General features: G+C 34.9%; 1 protein-coding gene across 1 annotated transcript in view; it reads left to right on the top strand.

Moving 5' to 3' along the window:
• ATRX (ATRX chromatin remodeler) overlaps window positions 1-16,410 on the top strand; it is a 261,625-nt gene that overhangs the window by 153,314 nt on the left and 91,901 nt on the right. The window contains exons 21-23 of the mRNA XM_019648172.1: window positions 2,102-2,239; window positions 3,614-3,789; window positions 5,168-5,285. Coding sequence (XP_019503717.1) covers window positions 2,102-2,239; window positions 3,614-3,789; window positions 5,168-5,285 — 432 coding nt within the window. The remainder of the gene's footprint in view (window positions 1-2,101; window positions 2,240-3,613; window positions 3,790-5,167; window positions 5,286-16,410) is intronic.

Raw genomic sequence — 16,410 nt, 5'->3', positions numbered from 1 at the left:
TTTTACTATTTATGTAACCCTGTCTGAATATTGAATAGCAAGTATATTATTTAATTAATCATACTGAAGCAGTTACTTTTGAAATCATGTAGAAGATGAATTTTCTCTAATTCCTAACAGATGGGAGCTAATTGGACAACTGTTGTTGAAATCAATATTTAAGTGATATGTGTGTATGTTAACCAGTAACCAAATTTTGTATGTGGCATACTTTAGCAAATAATACATTTTATTTTAATAAAATAAGCCTATGTATTTCTTTCGTAAGAGTCACTCAGCTGTGAGCTCTTTGTTTTATAGCTTGGAAAGCATTCTCCCCACCCCTCATACCATTGTAACAATCAGTTTAGTTGTCTTTATCAGTTAATTTTTCCCCCCGGCAATGAGTGTTAGTTATTTGGCATAAGTTAAATGGGAAATACTGCATGGCCTATTGTGATTTATATATTATTTCTTTTTTTAATTAAAGTTTATTGGGGTGACAATTGTTAGTGAAGTTACATAGGTCTCAGGTGTACAATTCTGTAATACATCATCTATATATCACATTGTGCGTTCCCCCACCCAGTCAGTTCTCTTTCCATCAGCATATATTTGATGTTTTTTACCCTCATCTACCATCCCCCTTCCCCCTTACTCCCTGGTAACCACTAAACTGTCTGTGTCTATGAGTTTTTGTTTATTTGTTTGTCTTGTTCTTGTGTTGTTTTCAATTTTGTATATCACATATCAGTGAAATCATACGGTTCTCAACTTTTTCTGTCTGACTTATTTCACATAGCATAATAATCTCAAGTTCCATCCATGCACACAGCAAAAGAAATCCACAAAATAAAGAGGCAACCAATCCAATGGGAGATTTTTGCACACAACACCTCCGATGAGGAGGTAATACCTAAAATATATAATAAACTCATACAACTCAACAACAAAAAAACACAATTAAAAAATTAAAAAATGGGCAGAGGACCTGAACAGACATTTCTCCAAAGAGGACATACAAATGGCCAATAGACATATGAAAACATGCTCAACATCACTAGTCATCAGAGAAATAATCAGCACATAAAAACCACAATGAGATATCACCTCACACCAGTTAGAATGGCTGTCATCAACAAGACAAATAACAAGTATTGGAGAGGCTGTGGAGAAACAGAAACTCTCATACACTGTTGGTGGGAATGCAGATTGGTGCAGCAGCTATGGAAGGCAGTGTGGAAATTCCTCAAAAAGTTAAAAATAGAATTACCATATGACCCAGCAATCCCTCTCCTAGGTATCTACCCAAAAAACCTGAAAACATTTATCCGTAAAGATATATGTGCGCTGATGTTCATTGCAGCTTTATTTACGGTGGCCAAGACATGGAAACAACCAAAGTGTCCATCAGTTGATGATTGGTTAAAGAAGAAGTGGTATTTATAAACAATGGAATACTATTCTGCCATAAGAATAGTTGAAATAGTACCATTTGCAACAACATGGATGGATCTTGAGATTATTATTGTTTTTTTTTTAAACTGAGCCATCCTGCCACCTGTTGGCAGCTCAGCCACTGCTCAGCTTGGACCGGGAATTGAACCGCTGTTGCTCAGAGCTCAAACTCTTGAGCGAGCTCTTAACCAACTGAGCAACTCGGCCGGCCCCTTATATATTATTTCTTTAAAATGTAACGTTTGAAATTTGTCAATATATATGTAAATTGTTGTTAATCTTAGGTGATAGTTTTAACTTGATATACTAGTGCTGAAATACTTCTTTAGATACTGGTTTTCATTCATAAAAGATACTTGTTTTTTCAAATACTTTTAATCTGTTAGGGGGATCTTTTCACGCTTGTGAATATTTTTATTCTTGCCTATTTTTGAGTTCCATGTGTAGTAGTACTTTTAATACTCTGCTGTTCAGGTATAATTAATACTAGTTTTACCATATTAACTCAATGCAGCAGCAGATAAAATATAACTATTCTTATAAGGATGTTGTTTTATCTTCCCACATGAGCAGCACTGTAAAAAGATTAACTTCATGTACCTAAATGGATTACAGTTTCATATTTGTTATATATTAATTAAATGTTTTTTATACATTTTGATAGGCCCTGACTTTGTTGTTTGTGATGAAGGCCATATTCTAAAAAATGAAGCATCTGCCGTTTCAAAAGCTATGAATTCTATACGATCAAGGAGGAGGATTATTTTAACAGGAACACCACTTCAAAATAACCTAATTGAGTGTGAGTTAACATCTACAATTATGCTGTAGAATATTAGCTTTGCCACTTTGCCATTTGCCGTTCTTCTGTTTAGTATACCATGATCTACATACATAGGTCTGTCTTAGTCTACTGTGAAAGAATATCTTACATTTCATGTGGAACGCTTTAGAAATACGAATGGTAAACCGGTTAAGAAGTGTGCCATTGTGAGTGTTCAAATATAAATATAGAATTTAAAATGTATAAAAAATATCAGAAGTATTAATTGATTTCTTTAAAAGAACAAATGGTTTTTTGATTATTCAGAAATACTGTTAGAAAATACCGGGGCTGCCCCCAAAAATGTATACACATGACTTGCATTCATCTTTTGTTATCGGTATATATTGAGTATTACAGTATTAATACAGTTTTTTTCCTTTCTTAAAATGTGTATGCATTTTTTGGCACCCTTTGTATATCCAGTTTGGGGGGAGGTACTGATAGGAAATAGAAAAGAAATGCCAGTATGAACATTTTAGGAAGGTAGAGATGAGAGAAAGAGAGCTGTGTTGAATCCATGTCAGGATAGAGTTTGCTGAGGCAGAAGACTGATGATGAGAATCCTAAGAAGTGACTTGTGAATTTCCCTCATTTTAATGTGTGTGGTGACATTAAGAAGGCAACATGAGTTATTCAGCAAATAACAAATTGAAATTTCCCATTATAATCCATTGTAGTAGCTTTTTGTTGTTTTTATGTTATTTCCATTCATTTAATGTATTTATAATAACTTTACTGTTTTATTTCATTATTTATAATTCTGATTATTATTTCACTTTAGCCTATATTTTATCTTTGTTTTTATCTGTTCCAGTTTCCCCCTATTCTGTTACCCCACTTATGCTATTTCACATTGTGGTCCTATTTGTGTAGGGTAACTGATAACTCCATGAAGGACTTCTGAAACTAAGTCAGTTAATATAAAATTTGTTATAGTAACTTACTACCTGATTTTATTATTTTGATTCAGAATCTATGTTTTTTATTTTTTCCACATGATACCCTTGCTGACCATAAAATCATGGCTAGAACTATAGAATACTTCTTTTACATTTCGTATCTATTGTAAAGAATAGTGAGTTATAATAGAATGTTCTTAGGATTTTTTAAAAACATTCATGTCTAGGATATAGGGGTAGTTATTATTTGAATTCCTCACCTGGTTTAAGTAATCCAGTTCTAGGTCAGACTTATAACCAGTGTTTAGTCTACAGTCAGTTTTGTGTTCTTTTTTTGTAGCTTAATTCTAATGCTTCCATGGCATGCATTTTTGACATGAGCATTTTATCAGAGAATTTTCCTGAGTCCTTTTTGCCATTATTGTTAATGAACTAATATCTTCTCTCTTAGATCATTGCATGGTTAACTTTATCAAGGAAAATTTGCTTGGATCCATTAAGGAGTTCAGGAATCGATTTATAAATCCAATCCAAAATGGTCAGTGTGCAGATTCTACCATGGTAGATGTCAGAGTGATGAAAAAACGTGCTCACATTCTCTATGAGATGTTAGCTGGATGTGTTCAGGTACAGATACATTCCATAGTAATATAGTGTTACTTGATTATATTGCAATCCCAAGAGGTTTTCTAAATTTAAACTTTATTTCATGTTTTCTTTCCCCCCTTTTTAGTATATAGTGTTATAGTTAAATCTCCTTCCATTGTCTTTAAAAGTTTATGCAACATTCACTTTAGAAAAGGTTTCCATTGAGAAATTTATAACATAATTGATTAATTCATTTGCCAAGTATATGGCTTCATATTTTAACATGTTTATGTTTAGATTCCTCATCCTTAAGATAGGGACTATGTAAAAGGCACTCAGGTAAGTATGATTAAGAAATTCCTATGCTCACCCTAAATCTATTGTATTCTAAACCTCGCTTAGTTGAAATGGATGTAGGAAAGGCAATTATGAATTATGAGAGGTGCCATTTTTAATGTAATCCTGATGAAACAGTTTTATTATTATCAAATACATATAAAAATCTGAATGGTCTAGTAGTGTTGTTTACATATGGATCTTCAGTGAGTAGGTAAGTATGTAGAGACTAAGCCAGCAGTTAGTAGATCTCAAGATTCATACTTTTTCTTCCAACACTAATGGTAGCCACAAAGATGTTGTAACAAATGAGATAGGTCATTCTTCTGCCTAGGTATACTGCCATCATATAAGGCAGAGACATTCTGTTTGTTCAGGTTGGCCACAGTTACTAGCAAGTACTCTGGATCTACCACTAGGTAGCTGCCACTACCTAGGTAGCGTTTTTCTGATTTATATAGTCATCTGTATCTTGTACATTAGTGTTCTTTCTTTCCAGTTCCTATAATTAAATGGTTTCAAGAGTGCTTATAGATACATGGCTTGTTTTCTCAGTTGGGCGAAAAGTCCCCCTGGAGTTACATGTTATTTTCTGGCGAGTTATATGTTATCTTCTGGTGTATTGGCACACCTTGCACAAAGGATGACCCAAACTGCATCTGACTTTGATTAGTCTTTATTGAATGATTAAAGCAAGTATTTTTGGTAGCACTGCCTACTACATGACCAACTCCCCTTTCACCCTTTTTTCTTTTTTATATATAGAGGAGATCATTTGAAAACCTATATTGCTCACTTGGTAATATGACCATTTCAACTTAAAACTTATATTATATTGCAGTATCTTTTTACCAGTGCATCATATTGTGTAGTCATATGAAATATGTTAACTATAATCATACAGGAAATCATACTGTGATTAAAGAGGGTAAATATGTTTAATAAAATGTTTTCTTCTATGTTTGGTATCTATTTATTTATGTGTATCTTTTAGTTGCAAACAATGATAATTCTTAGACCAGCTAATTACTGTCATATATTTAGGTTAACTAATTTTCATTCTTTTTTTTGTTAATTACAGAGGAAAGATTATACAGCATTAACAAAGTTCTTGCCTCCAAAACATGAATATGTGTTAGCTGTGAGAATGACTCCTATTCAGTGCAAGCTCTATCAGTACTACTTAGCTCATTTAACAGGTAACAGATACACTTAGTTTATTGTTTTAATCATCTCTCTAAAGACATTCTTTTTCTGTAGAATGCTCTCTTGGTAATTTTACCATGTCAGTTGTTCTTTTTCAATTTTGCATTTGAATAAAATAGATATGCTTATTTTGTAAAAGCACAAAATCTTTTTAATTTGAAAAGCACTAATGTCAAAATAAAATTAAGGAACAAACTGGTGGAAAAACATACACAGCATATATGAATAATGCCTTTAATTTGTAAAGAGATTTTATTTCTGAAAAATTATGAATATGAATCCATAAAAGAAGATACATAAAATTTGTGTATCATTAAAAAAAATTCAACCACAGTAATAATAAAAGGCATGTAAATCAAATCAAATCATTTCTCAGTTATCAAATTGACAAAGGTTGAAGGAAAGCAAAAGGTAAAATACAAGGCAGGACATATATTATGCTCCCAGTGTTAACAATAAAAATATATATGGATGTCTAAAATAACACCAAAATGTTAATATAAATTGTTTCCTGGGTGTTTTCATTGTGATGAACTTTTAGTTTATTTCTTATTCTTTTCTATGGGTTTTTTAAAAATACGGTGAATAGGTATTGTTTTATTGCCAATAAACTTGTGTCTGTGCGTGTTTGTCACTATGTGCCTGAGGTAGTCACTGTTCACAGAACAAAACCTGGTCTCTGTTTGTCCTGGATTGAGATTTCTTACTTGTTGGTTACTTTATTCCGGTACCTTTTTTCCAAGTGATGTGTCAGGTTTATTCAGGTAATATAGATTAGAGGGTGCCCTTCATCCATTGTGGATGCAATAATTGATCAAAAATAATAGAGAGTGGAAGTGTGCACACATATTAAAATGATTATATTATATCAGTAGTTACAGTGATGTGATGCTCTTCGTAACAGCAGTACATTTTAAGTTTTGGGGTTTTTTTAAGCTGAGCCATCCTGCCACCTGTTGGCAGCTCAGCTCGGGTTGGGAATCGAACTGCTGTTGCTCAGAGCTCAAACTCTTGCGTGAGCTCTTAACCTACTGAGCCACTCGGCCAGCCCCAGCAGTACATTTTATAAAGTCGAATAATGATAGTGGTACACAAGAATCATTCTACTTTGTGGCAAATAGGATTTGAATGTTAGTATTCTATAGAAGTGTTTTTTGCTATATTATAGAAATAGAATTTTCTTATTGGCTTTTGGAAGAAAATCACTTCCAATAAGGTACAAATTTTCATTTGTGTATCAGAAGCTGTAAGATTTATTATACCATCCAGTTTTGAATGATAATTGCAGACAGTTAAGTAATCAAATATAGTCATGCTAATGAGAGAGTTACTGTAGTTCAAGAAAAATTGTAATGTTCAGACCTATTTTCATTGATTTCTGAGTAACAAAGGGTACTAAATTTAGTCATTTAACATTTCAAAGTGTTTTAGAGAAAGTGCTTTCAAAAATTAGAAAATCAGTTGTCTTTAATGACCAATAGCAAAATATTAATAGCTCGTGTATAGATGTTAAAATGTACTCTTTTGAAAGCAATGCAATATTTAAGAATTAAGGTGGTCTGAGTCTTTGTGACTTCGATAGGAGTAAATATCTAAAGTACTAATTTCCAAAATTTCAAAACTCTGAAAGGTATAATTGCTAAATTGCAATTTGGTTCCCTAAATATTTCAGTAATGAAAAGGTCTGGGTTTCCATCATATTAAATGTGCCTTTCTTTCCTTAAAGTAGCACACCCTGAGCTAGTAGTCCTTTTTAGAAAACTTCCATAAAAGGCCTAAAGTCTACTGTATCTTGATTCCCACTACAAACCATCATAGTGTTTCTCCCAAAATGTCACCGGCATATTTCACTTGTATTTAAAATGTTTGGTATTTTATCTGTTAGATATTCCAAAAATTCCTTTGTTTCTATTTTTGACTATTCTTAGACACTACTTAGTAGTTTTAAGACGTTCACTTAAATTTTGCTTTTTTTATGCAAGAAAACATTTTACTGTTGTACAATCATGTTCTGGTAGTTTGATTGTTTACAGTCTATTCCAAAATAAAAGGACTCTGAAAGGTTTTCATTGAGGATACATTGCCATAATATGCTGCAAACTGTGCTTCTTTACGATAATTATAATAAAAGGTTCCATTCAGTGCAGCATTTACAGTGTAGGTGCATGACCAATGTGCTGTACACCTGAAGCTGAAGTAGAATAATATTGTATGTCAACTATAAGTACATAGATAGATAGATAGATAGATAGATAGATAGATAGATAGATGCAGATACAGATATATATATAGATACGGTCACAGGAGGTGGAGTATAGCATAAGGAAGATTTTCACCGGTATTGTAACAGCTATGTAAGATGTCAGAGGAGTAGTAGCTTGGGGGAGAGGGGTTATCACTTTGTGAGGAGTGTAAATGTTTATTCTGTTGCTTTGTACACCTGAAACTAATAAATTTTGCTTTTAATACTAGCAATAGTTTGATGTTAATTTTAGTAGTGATCATTTGTAATATATTTAATATTTGCAGAATTAATGTCGTAAGAGACTGGCTTTTAATGAATTTAAAGAAAATTAAAATGATCTTAATTTTCCTTTATTACCTTTTCCAATATAATCCTGCACAGTTCCTTTTACCATCAGGTAGCATAAGTTTATGTTTACATGTAAGCCTCTCCCTTCAGTAACCACTTTAGGTTTCACAAGTGCAGATACTAAATTTTTAATATGTAAACATTCACCTGATTTTAAGCTTAAATCAATACTGAAATCCATACACTATCTTAAGGCATGCAAAAATGGATCACATAAAATGACAGCCTACAGAATGGGAGAAAATGTTTGCAAATCATATATCTGATAAGGGATTAATATTCAGGATATGTAAAGAACTACAACTCAAGCAAGAAAACAACCAAACAACCAATGAAAAAACAGGTAAATGACTTCAGTAAATATTTCTCCAGAGAAGATATACGAATGGCCAATAAGCACATGAAAAGATGCTGTACATCATCACTAGTTATTAGGAAAATGCAAATCAAAGCCATGAGATGCACTTCACAGCTGATAGGATGGCTACTGTAAAAAATAAGAAAAAGAAAAACAACAACTGTTGGTCTGGATGTGGAGAAACAGAACCCTGGTACATTCATTGCTTGTGGGAATGTAAAATGGAGCAGCTGCTGTGGAAAAAGCAGTATGGCAGTTTGTCAAATAGTTAAATGTAGAATTGCCATAGGATCCAGGAATTCCACTTCTAGGTATGTATCCCAACTATTGGAAAGCAGGAACACAAACAGTTACATGCAGACTCATGCTCATATAGCAGTATTATTCATAATAGCCAAAAAGGTAGAAGGAATCCAAGTGTCTGTCAATGGAAGACTGTGGTCTGACACTTAAGTTCGTAAACTTGTTGCAACGATATTGCTAACCTTTTTGGTATCACAGGGATTATTCATTATGAATTTGTACCACCTGGACAAACAGTTAACGACGTTTCCTATTTGGGAGTACTGAAAAGGCTTCGTGAAAAAGTTAGATGACCTGAACTTTTCACCAACAATTCATGGCTCTTACATTATGCCAGTGTACCAGCAGCTCACATGGTACTATCTGTAAGGGAGTTTTTAGCCAATAAACAAATAACTGTATTGGAACACCCTCCGTAATCACCTGACCTGGCCCCCAATGACTTCTTTACCTGGAGATAAAGGAAATATTGAAAAGAAGACATTCTGATGACATTCAGGACATCAAGGGTAATACAATGACAGCTGAGGTGGCCATTCCAGAAAAAGAGTACCAAAATTGCTTTGAAGGGTGAACTAGGTGCTGGCATTGGTGCATAGCTTCCCAAGGGGAGTACTTTAAAGGTGACTATAGTGATAATTCAGCAATGAGGTATGTAACAGTTTTTCTAGGATGAGTTTGTGAACTTAATTGTCCAACCTCGTAGAAGAACAATATGTGATATACATACTATATGGTATGAAATATTCAGTCTCTAAAAGAAAGGAAATTCTGACACATGTTACAACATGAATGAATCCTGAAGACATGCTAGGTGGAATAAGCCAGACAGAAAAGGCCAGATAATGTATGAAACCACTTAGAGGTACCTAGAGTAGTCAGATTCATAGAGGCGGAAGGTAGAATGGTGGTTCCAGGGGCTGGGAGAGGACGGAATGCATAGTTATTTTTAATAGGTACAGTTTCTTTTTCCATTTAGGATAATGAAAAAGTTTTAGAAATGGTGGCAGTTGCACAACATTGTAATTATACCTAATGCCACTGTATTGTAGTCTTATGTTAGGTTGGTGCAAACGTAATCGCAGTTTTTGCATTGTTGAAATTTGCCTTTCATATTGGAATACATTCTTGAATAAATGTGGTTATGTTGTACATCATTTTAATGCGCATTTCTCACTTTATGGTTTTTTGCTAATGATTTACTTCTTGCTGTTTATTTTATATGTATTTTAGACTATGGAAATTATGTTAGACAAAAAGCAAATTCGAGGGATTTTCTTATTTGAGTTCAAAATGGGTCATAAAGCAGCGGAGACAACTCACAACATCAACAACACATTTGGTACAGGAACTGCTAATGAATGTACAGTTCAGTGGTGGTTCAAGAAGTTTTACAAATGAGACAAGAGCATTGAAGATGAGAAGTGCAGTGGCCGGCCATCAGAAGTTGACAACGACCAATTGAGAGCAATCATTGAAGCTCTTACAACTACTCAAGAAGTTGCCGAAGAACTCAACTTTGACCATTCTACTGTCATTCGGCATTTGAAGCAAATTGGAAAGGTGAAAAAGTTAAGTGGGTGCCTCATGAGCTGACCGCAAATCAGAAAAATCATCATTTTGAAGTGTCATCTTTTCTCATTCTACACAACAACGATGAACCATTTTTCAATTGGATTGTGATGTGCAACGGAAAGTGGATTTTATATGACAACTGGCGACGACCAGCTCAGTTGTTGGACCTAGAAGAAGCTCCAAAGCATTTCCCAAACCAAACTTGGACCAAAAAAAAGGTCATAGTCACTATTTGGTGGTCTCCTGCTGGTCTGATCCACTGTAGCTTTCTGAATCCCAGCGAAACAATTACATCTGAGAAGTATGGTCAGCAAATTGATGAGATGCACTGAAAACTCTTAACACCTGCAGCCTGCATTGGTCAACAGAAAGGGCCCAATTCTTCTCCACAACAACGGGCGACTCATGTCGCACAACCACTTCAAAAGTTGAACGAATTGAACTACGAAGTTTTGCTTCATCCACAATGTTCACCTGATCTCTCGCCAACCGACTACCATTTCTTTTTTTTAAGTTTTTATTGGGGAATTGGGGGGAGGGGAACAGACAAGTTGCTGTCCTATTTGTTCTTCAGTCTAGTTGTGGAGGACGTCGCTTCACTGGCCCAAGTTGGCACCATCATTGTGCTCTTCCCGGGCGAGGCAGATCAGTCGCCGGCTTCTGGATGGCCGCTCACTGCGGCTGCTGGCCGCTCACGCTGGCTGCTGGCTACATACGGTAGCCCATGGCAACCCACTGGAGCAGGGGCTTCAGCCTATGCCGTCGCCGGCGATTCATTGTCGTCCAGCTCCAGGTTGAGCTGTTGTTCAGCATCTTAGCTGTAGAGGGCAGTGTCACTGGCCCTCATATGTGGGATCCGAACCGGGGCCCTCTGGCGTCCAAACCAGTTCTTAACCATCGCGCCACTCGGCCGGCCCACCAACTACCATTTCTTCAAACATCGTGACAACTTTTTGCAGGAAACATATTTCCATAACCAGCAGGATGCAAAAAATGCTTTCCAAGAGTTCATTGAATCCCGAAGCACAGATTTTTATGCTACAGGAGTAAACAAACTTATTTCTTGTTGGCAAAAATGTATTGATTGTAATGGTTTCTATTTTGATTTAAAAAGATGTTTGAACCTAGTTATAATGATGTAAAATTCATGGTCCAAAACCAAAATTACTTTTGCACCAACCTAATGAATGGAGAACAGTAATATGTCTTTGTCTCTAAAAAAAGCATGCGTCCATATACCACCCTTAATAGACTGATTCAGTCGATATGGAGTAGGGCACAAGTATCTGCATTTTCGTATGCCATGCCCTCCAGGTGATTATATGTACCTTCAGCTTCAGAGCCACTGCTCTAAATGATGCTCAACAACACTGGCCATCAGGGAAATGGAAATCACAACTACAACAAGATAACGCTTTATCACAAAGTTGGATGGCTATTTTTCTACCAAAAATAGAAATTAAGAAGTGGTGAGGATGCAGAGGAAATTGGAACCCTTATGTTTTGCTGGGTTGGAATGTCAAATGGTGTAACTGATGTGGAACACAATTTAACAGTTCCTTGAACAGTTAAGTATAGAGATACCATATGACCTAGTAGTTACAATCCTAGGTTTATACCCAATAGAAATGAAAATACGCTTTCACATAAAGATTTGTACACCAATGTTCATAGCATTATTCATAATGGGCAAGACCTAGAAACAACCCATATGTTCATCAGCTGGTGAATAGGTATAAAAATGTAGTATATGCATGTAGGACATTATTCGTCAATCAAAAGGAAAGAATTGCTGATATATGCTACAATATAGATGAACCTAGAAAATGTGCTAAGTTAAAGATGCCAGTCACAAATGACTACATGTTGTATGATTTCATATATATGAAGTATCCAGAGTAGACAAATCTATAGAGACAAAGTACATTACTATTGGGTTGTCGGAAAATTCATGAAATTTTTTCTATGTTTTTAGTTGCAAAAATGTGTCATGACTTTTCCAACAACCCAATGGTTTCCTAGGACTGTAGAAGGCATAAGGAAATTGGGAGATGCTGGATTATGGGTGCAGAGTTTCTTTTTGGGGTGATGAAAATGTTTTATAAACTAGATTTTGGTCATGGTTACACAACTCTATGAATACACTAAAAACCACTGAATTGTATACTCTGAACGGTAATTGTGTGATGTGAACTGTATCTCAATAAAACTTAGAAAAAAAACCTCAATGGCTTACTTTTTAATTTACAATTTTATTCAGGTATTTTCCAGCCAATCGTTCATTCTTTATGATTTCCTGTATCTTGCACGTAGTTTTAAGGTTGTCTTTAACATTTCAAGCAGTTATTGCCTGTCTAATCATCCAGTTTCTGAAATCCTTACATGAGTTCTGACAGTTAAGTTTGTGAACTCATCTTAGAAAAAATGCTACATACCTCATTGCTGAATATCATTATGGTCACCTTTGAAGTACTCCCCTTAGGAAGCTGTGGACTGATGCCAGTACCTAGTCCACCCTTCAAAACAATTTTTGAACTCTTTTTTTGGAATGGCTATCACAGCTGTCATCGTATTACCTTTGATGTCCTGAATGTCATCAAAATGTATTCAATATTTCCTTTATCTTTGGGTAAAGAAAGAAGTCATTGGGGGCCAGATCAGGTGAGTAGGGAGGGTGTTCCAATACAGTTATTTGTTTACTGGCTAAAAACTGCCTCACAGTCAGTGCCATGTGAGCTGGTGCATTGTTGTGATGAAGAGCCATGAATTGTTGGCAAAATGTTCAGGTTATTTTTATCTTCTTTACACAGCCTTTTCAGTACTTCCTAATAGGTTAACTGTTTTGTCTAGTTGGTACAAATTCATAATGGATAACCCCTCTAATATCAAAAAAGGTGAGCAACATCATTTTGACTCTTGATTTGGACTGACAGAACATTTCTGGTCGTGGAGAGTTGGCTGACTTCCATTGTGCACTTAGAAACTTAGTTTCTAGGTCGTATTGGTACACCCATGTTTTATCTCCAGTGATAACATGGCCCAAAACATTGTCTTGCCTCTCCATAAGGTCTTGGCAAACTTCGACTCTCCTTTGCTTTTGTTCATTGGTGCACTCTCGAGACGATTTTTGCATACAACTTGTTCATGCAAAGATTTTCAGTTAAGATTTTCCTAACTTTCTCTATTGATGTATACTTGGTCTTCTATGTTTCTCACAGTCAGCTGACAATTTTGATGCAAAATTTGACGATTTTGTGCAATGTTTTCATTAGTTCTGCACGTTACTGGCCACCCTGACCTCTCTTCATCAGTGACGTGTTCTTTCCCCTCAGAAAAACATTTAATCCATTTGTACACTGCCGTTTTCTTCATGGCATTATCCCCATAAACTTGGAGTAACATGTCCCTGATTTTACTTCCACTCTTGCCAAGTTTAACAAGAAATTTAATGTTTGTCTGTTGCTCTAATTCAAGCTCAGACATCTTGGAATGGTACACGAAAATGCAACAACATTAATGAACACCACACAACAAGACACCGCCACACATCGACATAAACACAGCTGTGAGACACTGATATAACTAAGGTTATGAAAATTTACCAAGCTGTTTGTACAGTGCTGCCACTGTAAGAACACGGTGGCAAGTTCACAAACTTAATTGTCAGTCCTTGTATGTCTCTTCACTTGTTTCTTGTTTCTGTCAGCTTTTAAGCATACTGCCTTGTTTATCTGTGTGTTTAAGTACTTTGGCCACAAGTTCCTAATATTGCTTGTATTATATGTGGGATTTATTTGAGGTCTAGGATAAAGATTGGGTACTCCAGAAAGGATTTATAGTTGTTTCTGCCAGGAGTATGGGATACTGTTTGTGTAGGATTCCTCTGTATTGCAGTCTGAGATTGAGGCTTTTAAAACTCTTAAGTCAGATTAATTGACCATATAAACAAGGGTTTGTTTCTTCATTCTCTATTGTGTTGCATTGATCTATGTTTTTATTTTTTTGCCATTACCATAGTGTTTTGATTATTATAGCTTTGTAGTATAGTTTGAAATCAGGGAATATGGTACCTCCATCTTTGTTCTTCTTTCTCAAGATTGCTTTGGCTATTTGGGGTCTTTTGGGGTTCCATATAAATTTTATGATGATTTGTTCTAGTTCTAAGAAGAACGCCATTGGTTTTTTGATAGGGATTGCATTGAATCTATAGATTGCTTTGAGACTATGGACAGTTTAATGATACTAATCCTTCCACTTCATTAGTACGGTATATCCTTTCATTTATTTGTGTCTTATTCAATTTCTTTTTCAATGTCTTATAGTTTTCTGAGTACAGGTCTTTCTCCTTGTTGGTTAAATTTATTCCTAAGTATTTTATTCTTTTTGATGCAGTTTTAAATGGTTTTATTTTCTTAATTTCTCCTTATGATCAATTGGTGATTAGTGTATAGAAACACAACAGAGTTCTGTTTATTAATTTTACATGGTCAATTAATCTACAAAAAAAGGTAAGAATAGGCAATGGGGAAATGACAGTGTCTTCAAAAGCAGTGTTGGGAAAACTGGACTGGTACATGTAAAAAATGAAACTGGATAATTTACACCATATACAAAAATAAACTCAAAATGGATCAAAACTTAAATGTAAGATCTGAAACCATAAAACACCTGGAAGAAAGCATAGGCACTAAACTCTGAAATTGGCCTTAGCAATATCTTTTTGGCTATGTCTCCTTGGGCAAGGGCAAAAAAGCAAAAGTAAACTAATGGGTCCACATCAAACTAAAAAGCTTCTACATGGGAAAGGAAACTGTCAACAAAATGAATAGACAACCTACTGAATGGGAGAAGAGATTTGTAAATGATATATTTGATAAGGGGTTAATAGCCAAAATATATAAGGAACTCATACAGGTCAACATCAGAAAAAACAGTCTAATTAAAAATGGGCAGAGTACATGGATAGACATTTCTCCAAAGAAGACTTACAGATAGCCAACAGACATGAAAAAGTGCTCAACATCACTGATCATCAGGGAAATGTAAATCAAGACCACAGTTAGGTACCACCTTACACCTGTCAAAATAGCTGTCATGAAAAAATTCAACAAATAAGAAGAGTTGGTGAGGATGTGGAAAAAAGGAAACCCTCGTGCACTTTTGGTGGGATTGTAAATTGGTGCAGTCACTATGGAAAACAGCATGGAGGTTCCTTAGAAAATTAAAAATAGAACTGTCATACAACCCAGTAACTCCACTTCTGAGTATTTATCAAAAGAAATCCAAAACACTAATTTGAAAAGATATGTGCACCTCTGTGTTCATTGCAGCATTATTTTCAATAATCAAGATATGGAAGCAACCTTGGTATCAATCAATAGATGAATGGATAAAGTGTGGTATATATACCATTGAATATTATTCAGCAAAAAATAAAAAAGAGTGGAATCTTGCTGCTTGCAACATGGATAGATGTAGAAGGTGTTATGCTAAGTGAAATAAGTCACAGAGAATGATAAATACCATATGATTTCACATGTGGAATGTAAAGAACAAAATAAAATAGAAACAAACTCATAGATACAGAGAACATTTTGATGGATCCCAGAGGGTAGGGGGCTTAGGTGGTGGGTAAATAAGTTGGAGGGGAATAAGTTGTACAAACTTTAATTAGAAAATAAATTAGCCGTGGGGTTGTAGTGTACAGCACAGGGAATATAGTCAATAATATGGTAATAACCTTGCATGGTAGCAGAGGGTTACTAGATTTATCATGATGATCGTATTGTAAGGTATATACATATATGTTGAATCTCTATGTTGTGCACCTGAAACTAATATTCCAAATATACTTTAATAAAAAAAATTAAAGAATAAACTTAAATTAGTAGGGATTTGGACTAGTGATAGACTGTTTGATGATGTGAACTGGGAGCTCTGTGCTACTTAAAATATTCCTTTGTTTGTTCTGCTTTCTGCTAAATACAGTAAGCATACCCCAGAGAATGTCAATCAGTTTTAGTGGTCTTTGCATGATAGTTTAAAGATAATAGTTTTTATGTGAAATTTGCTGTACTCTGTGGCTAATTAGAAGGCGGTATTCCTAAAAGATATAGATTTATACTTGAATAGTTTTAACAGCATATGTTTAGACATTAAAACTAAGCCATTTGCTTAAAGTCAGCTTTATAGGGCTTGCACTGATGTATTGTGGCAGTGAAATAACTATTATCAGTGAGATACTCTTCCACTTATTGTTCATTACATGTAGAATTCTTCTGAGCACCTC

Source organism: Hipposideros armiger, unplaced genomic scaffold, assembly GCF_001890085.2.
Source record: "Hipposideros armiger isolate ML-2016 unplaced genomic scaffold, ASM189008v1 scaffold_121, whole genome shotgun sequence".
Taxonomy (NCBI): domain Eukaryota; kingdom Metazoa; phylum Chordata; class Mammalia; order Chiroptera; family Hipposideridae; genus Hipposideros; species Hipposideros armiger.
Note: the sequence above shows the minus strand (reverse complement) of the source record. Positions and strands in the feature narration are given on the sequence as shown.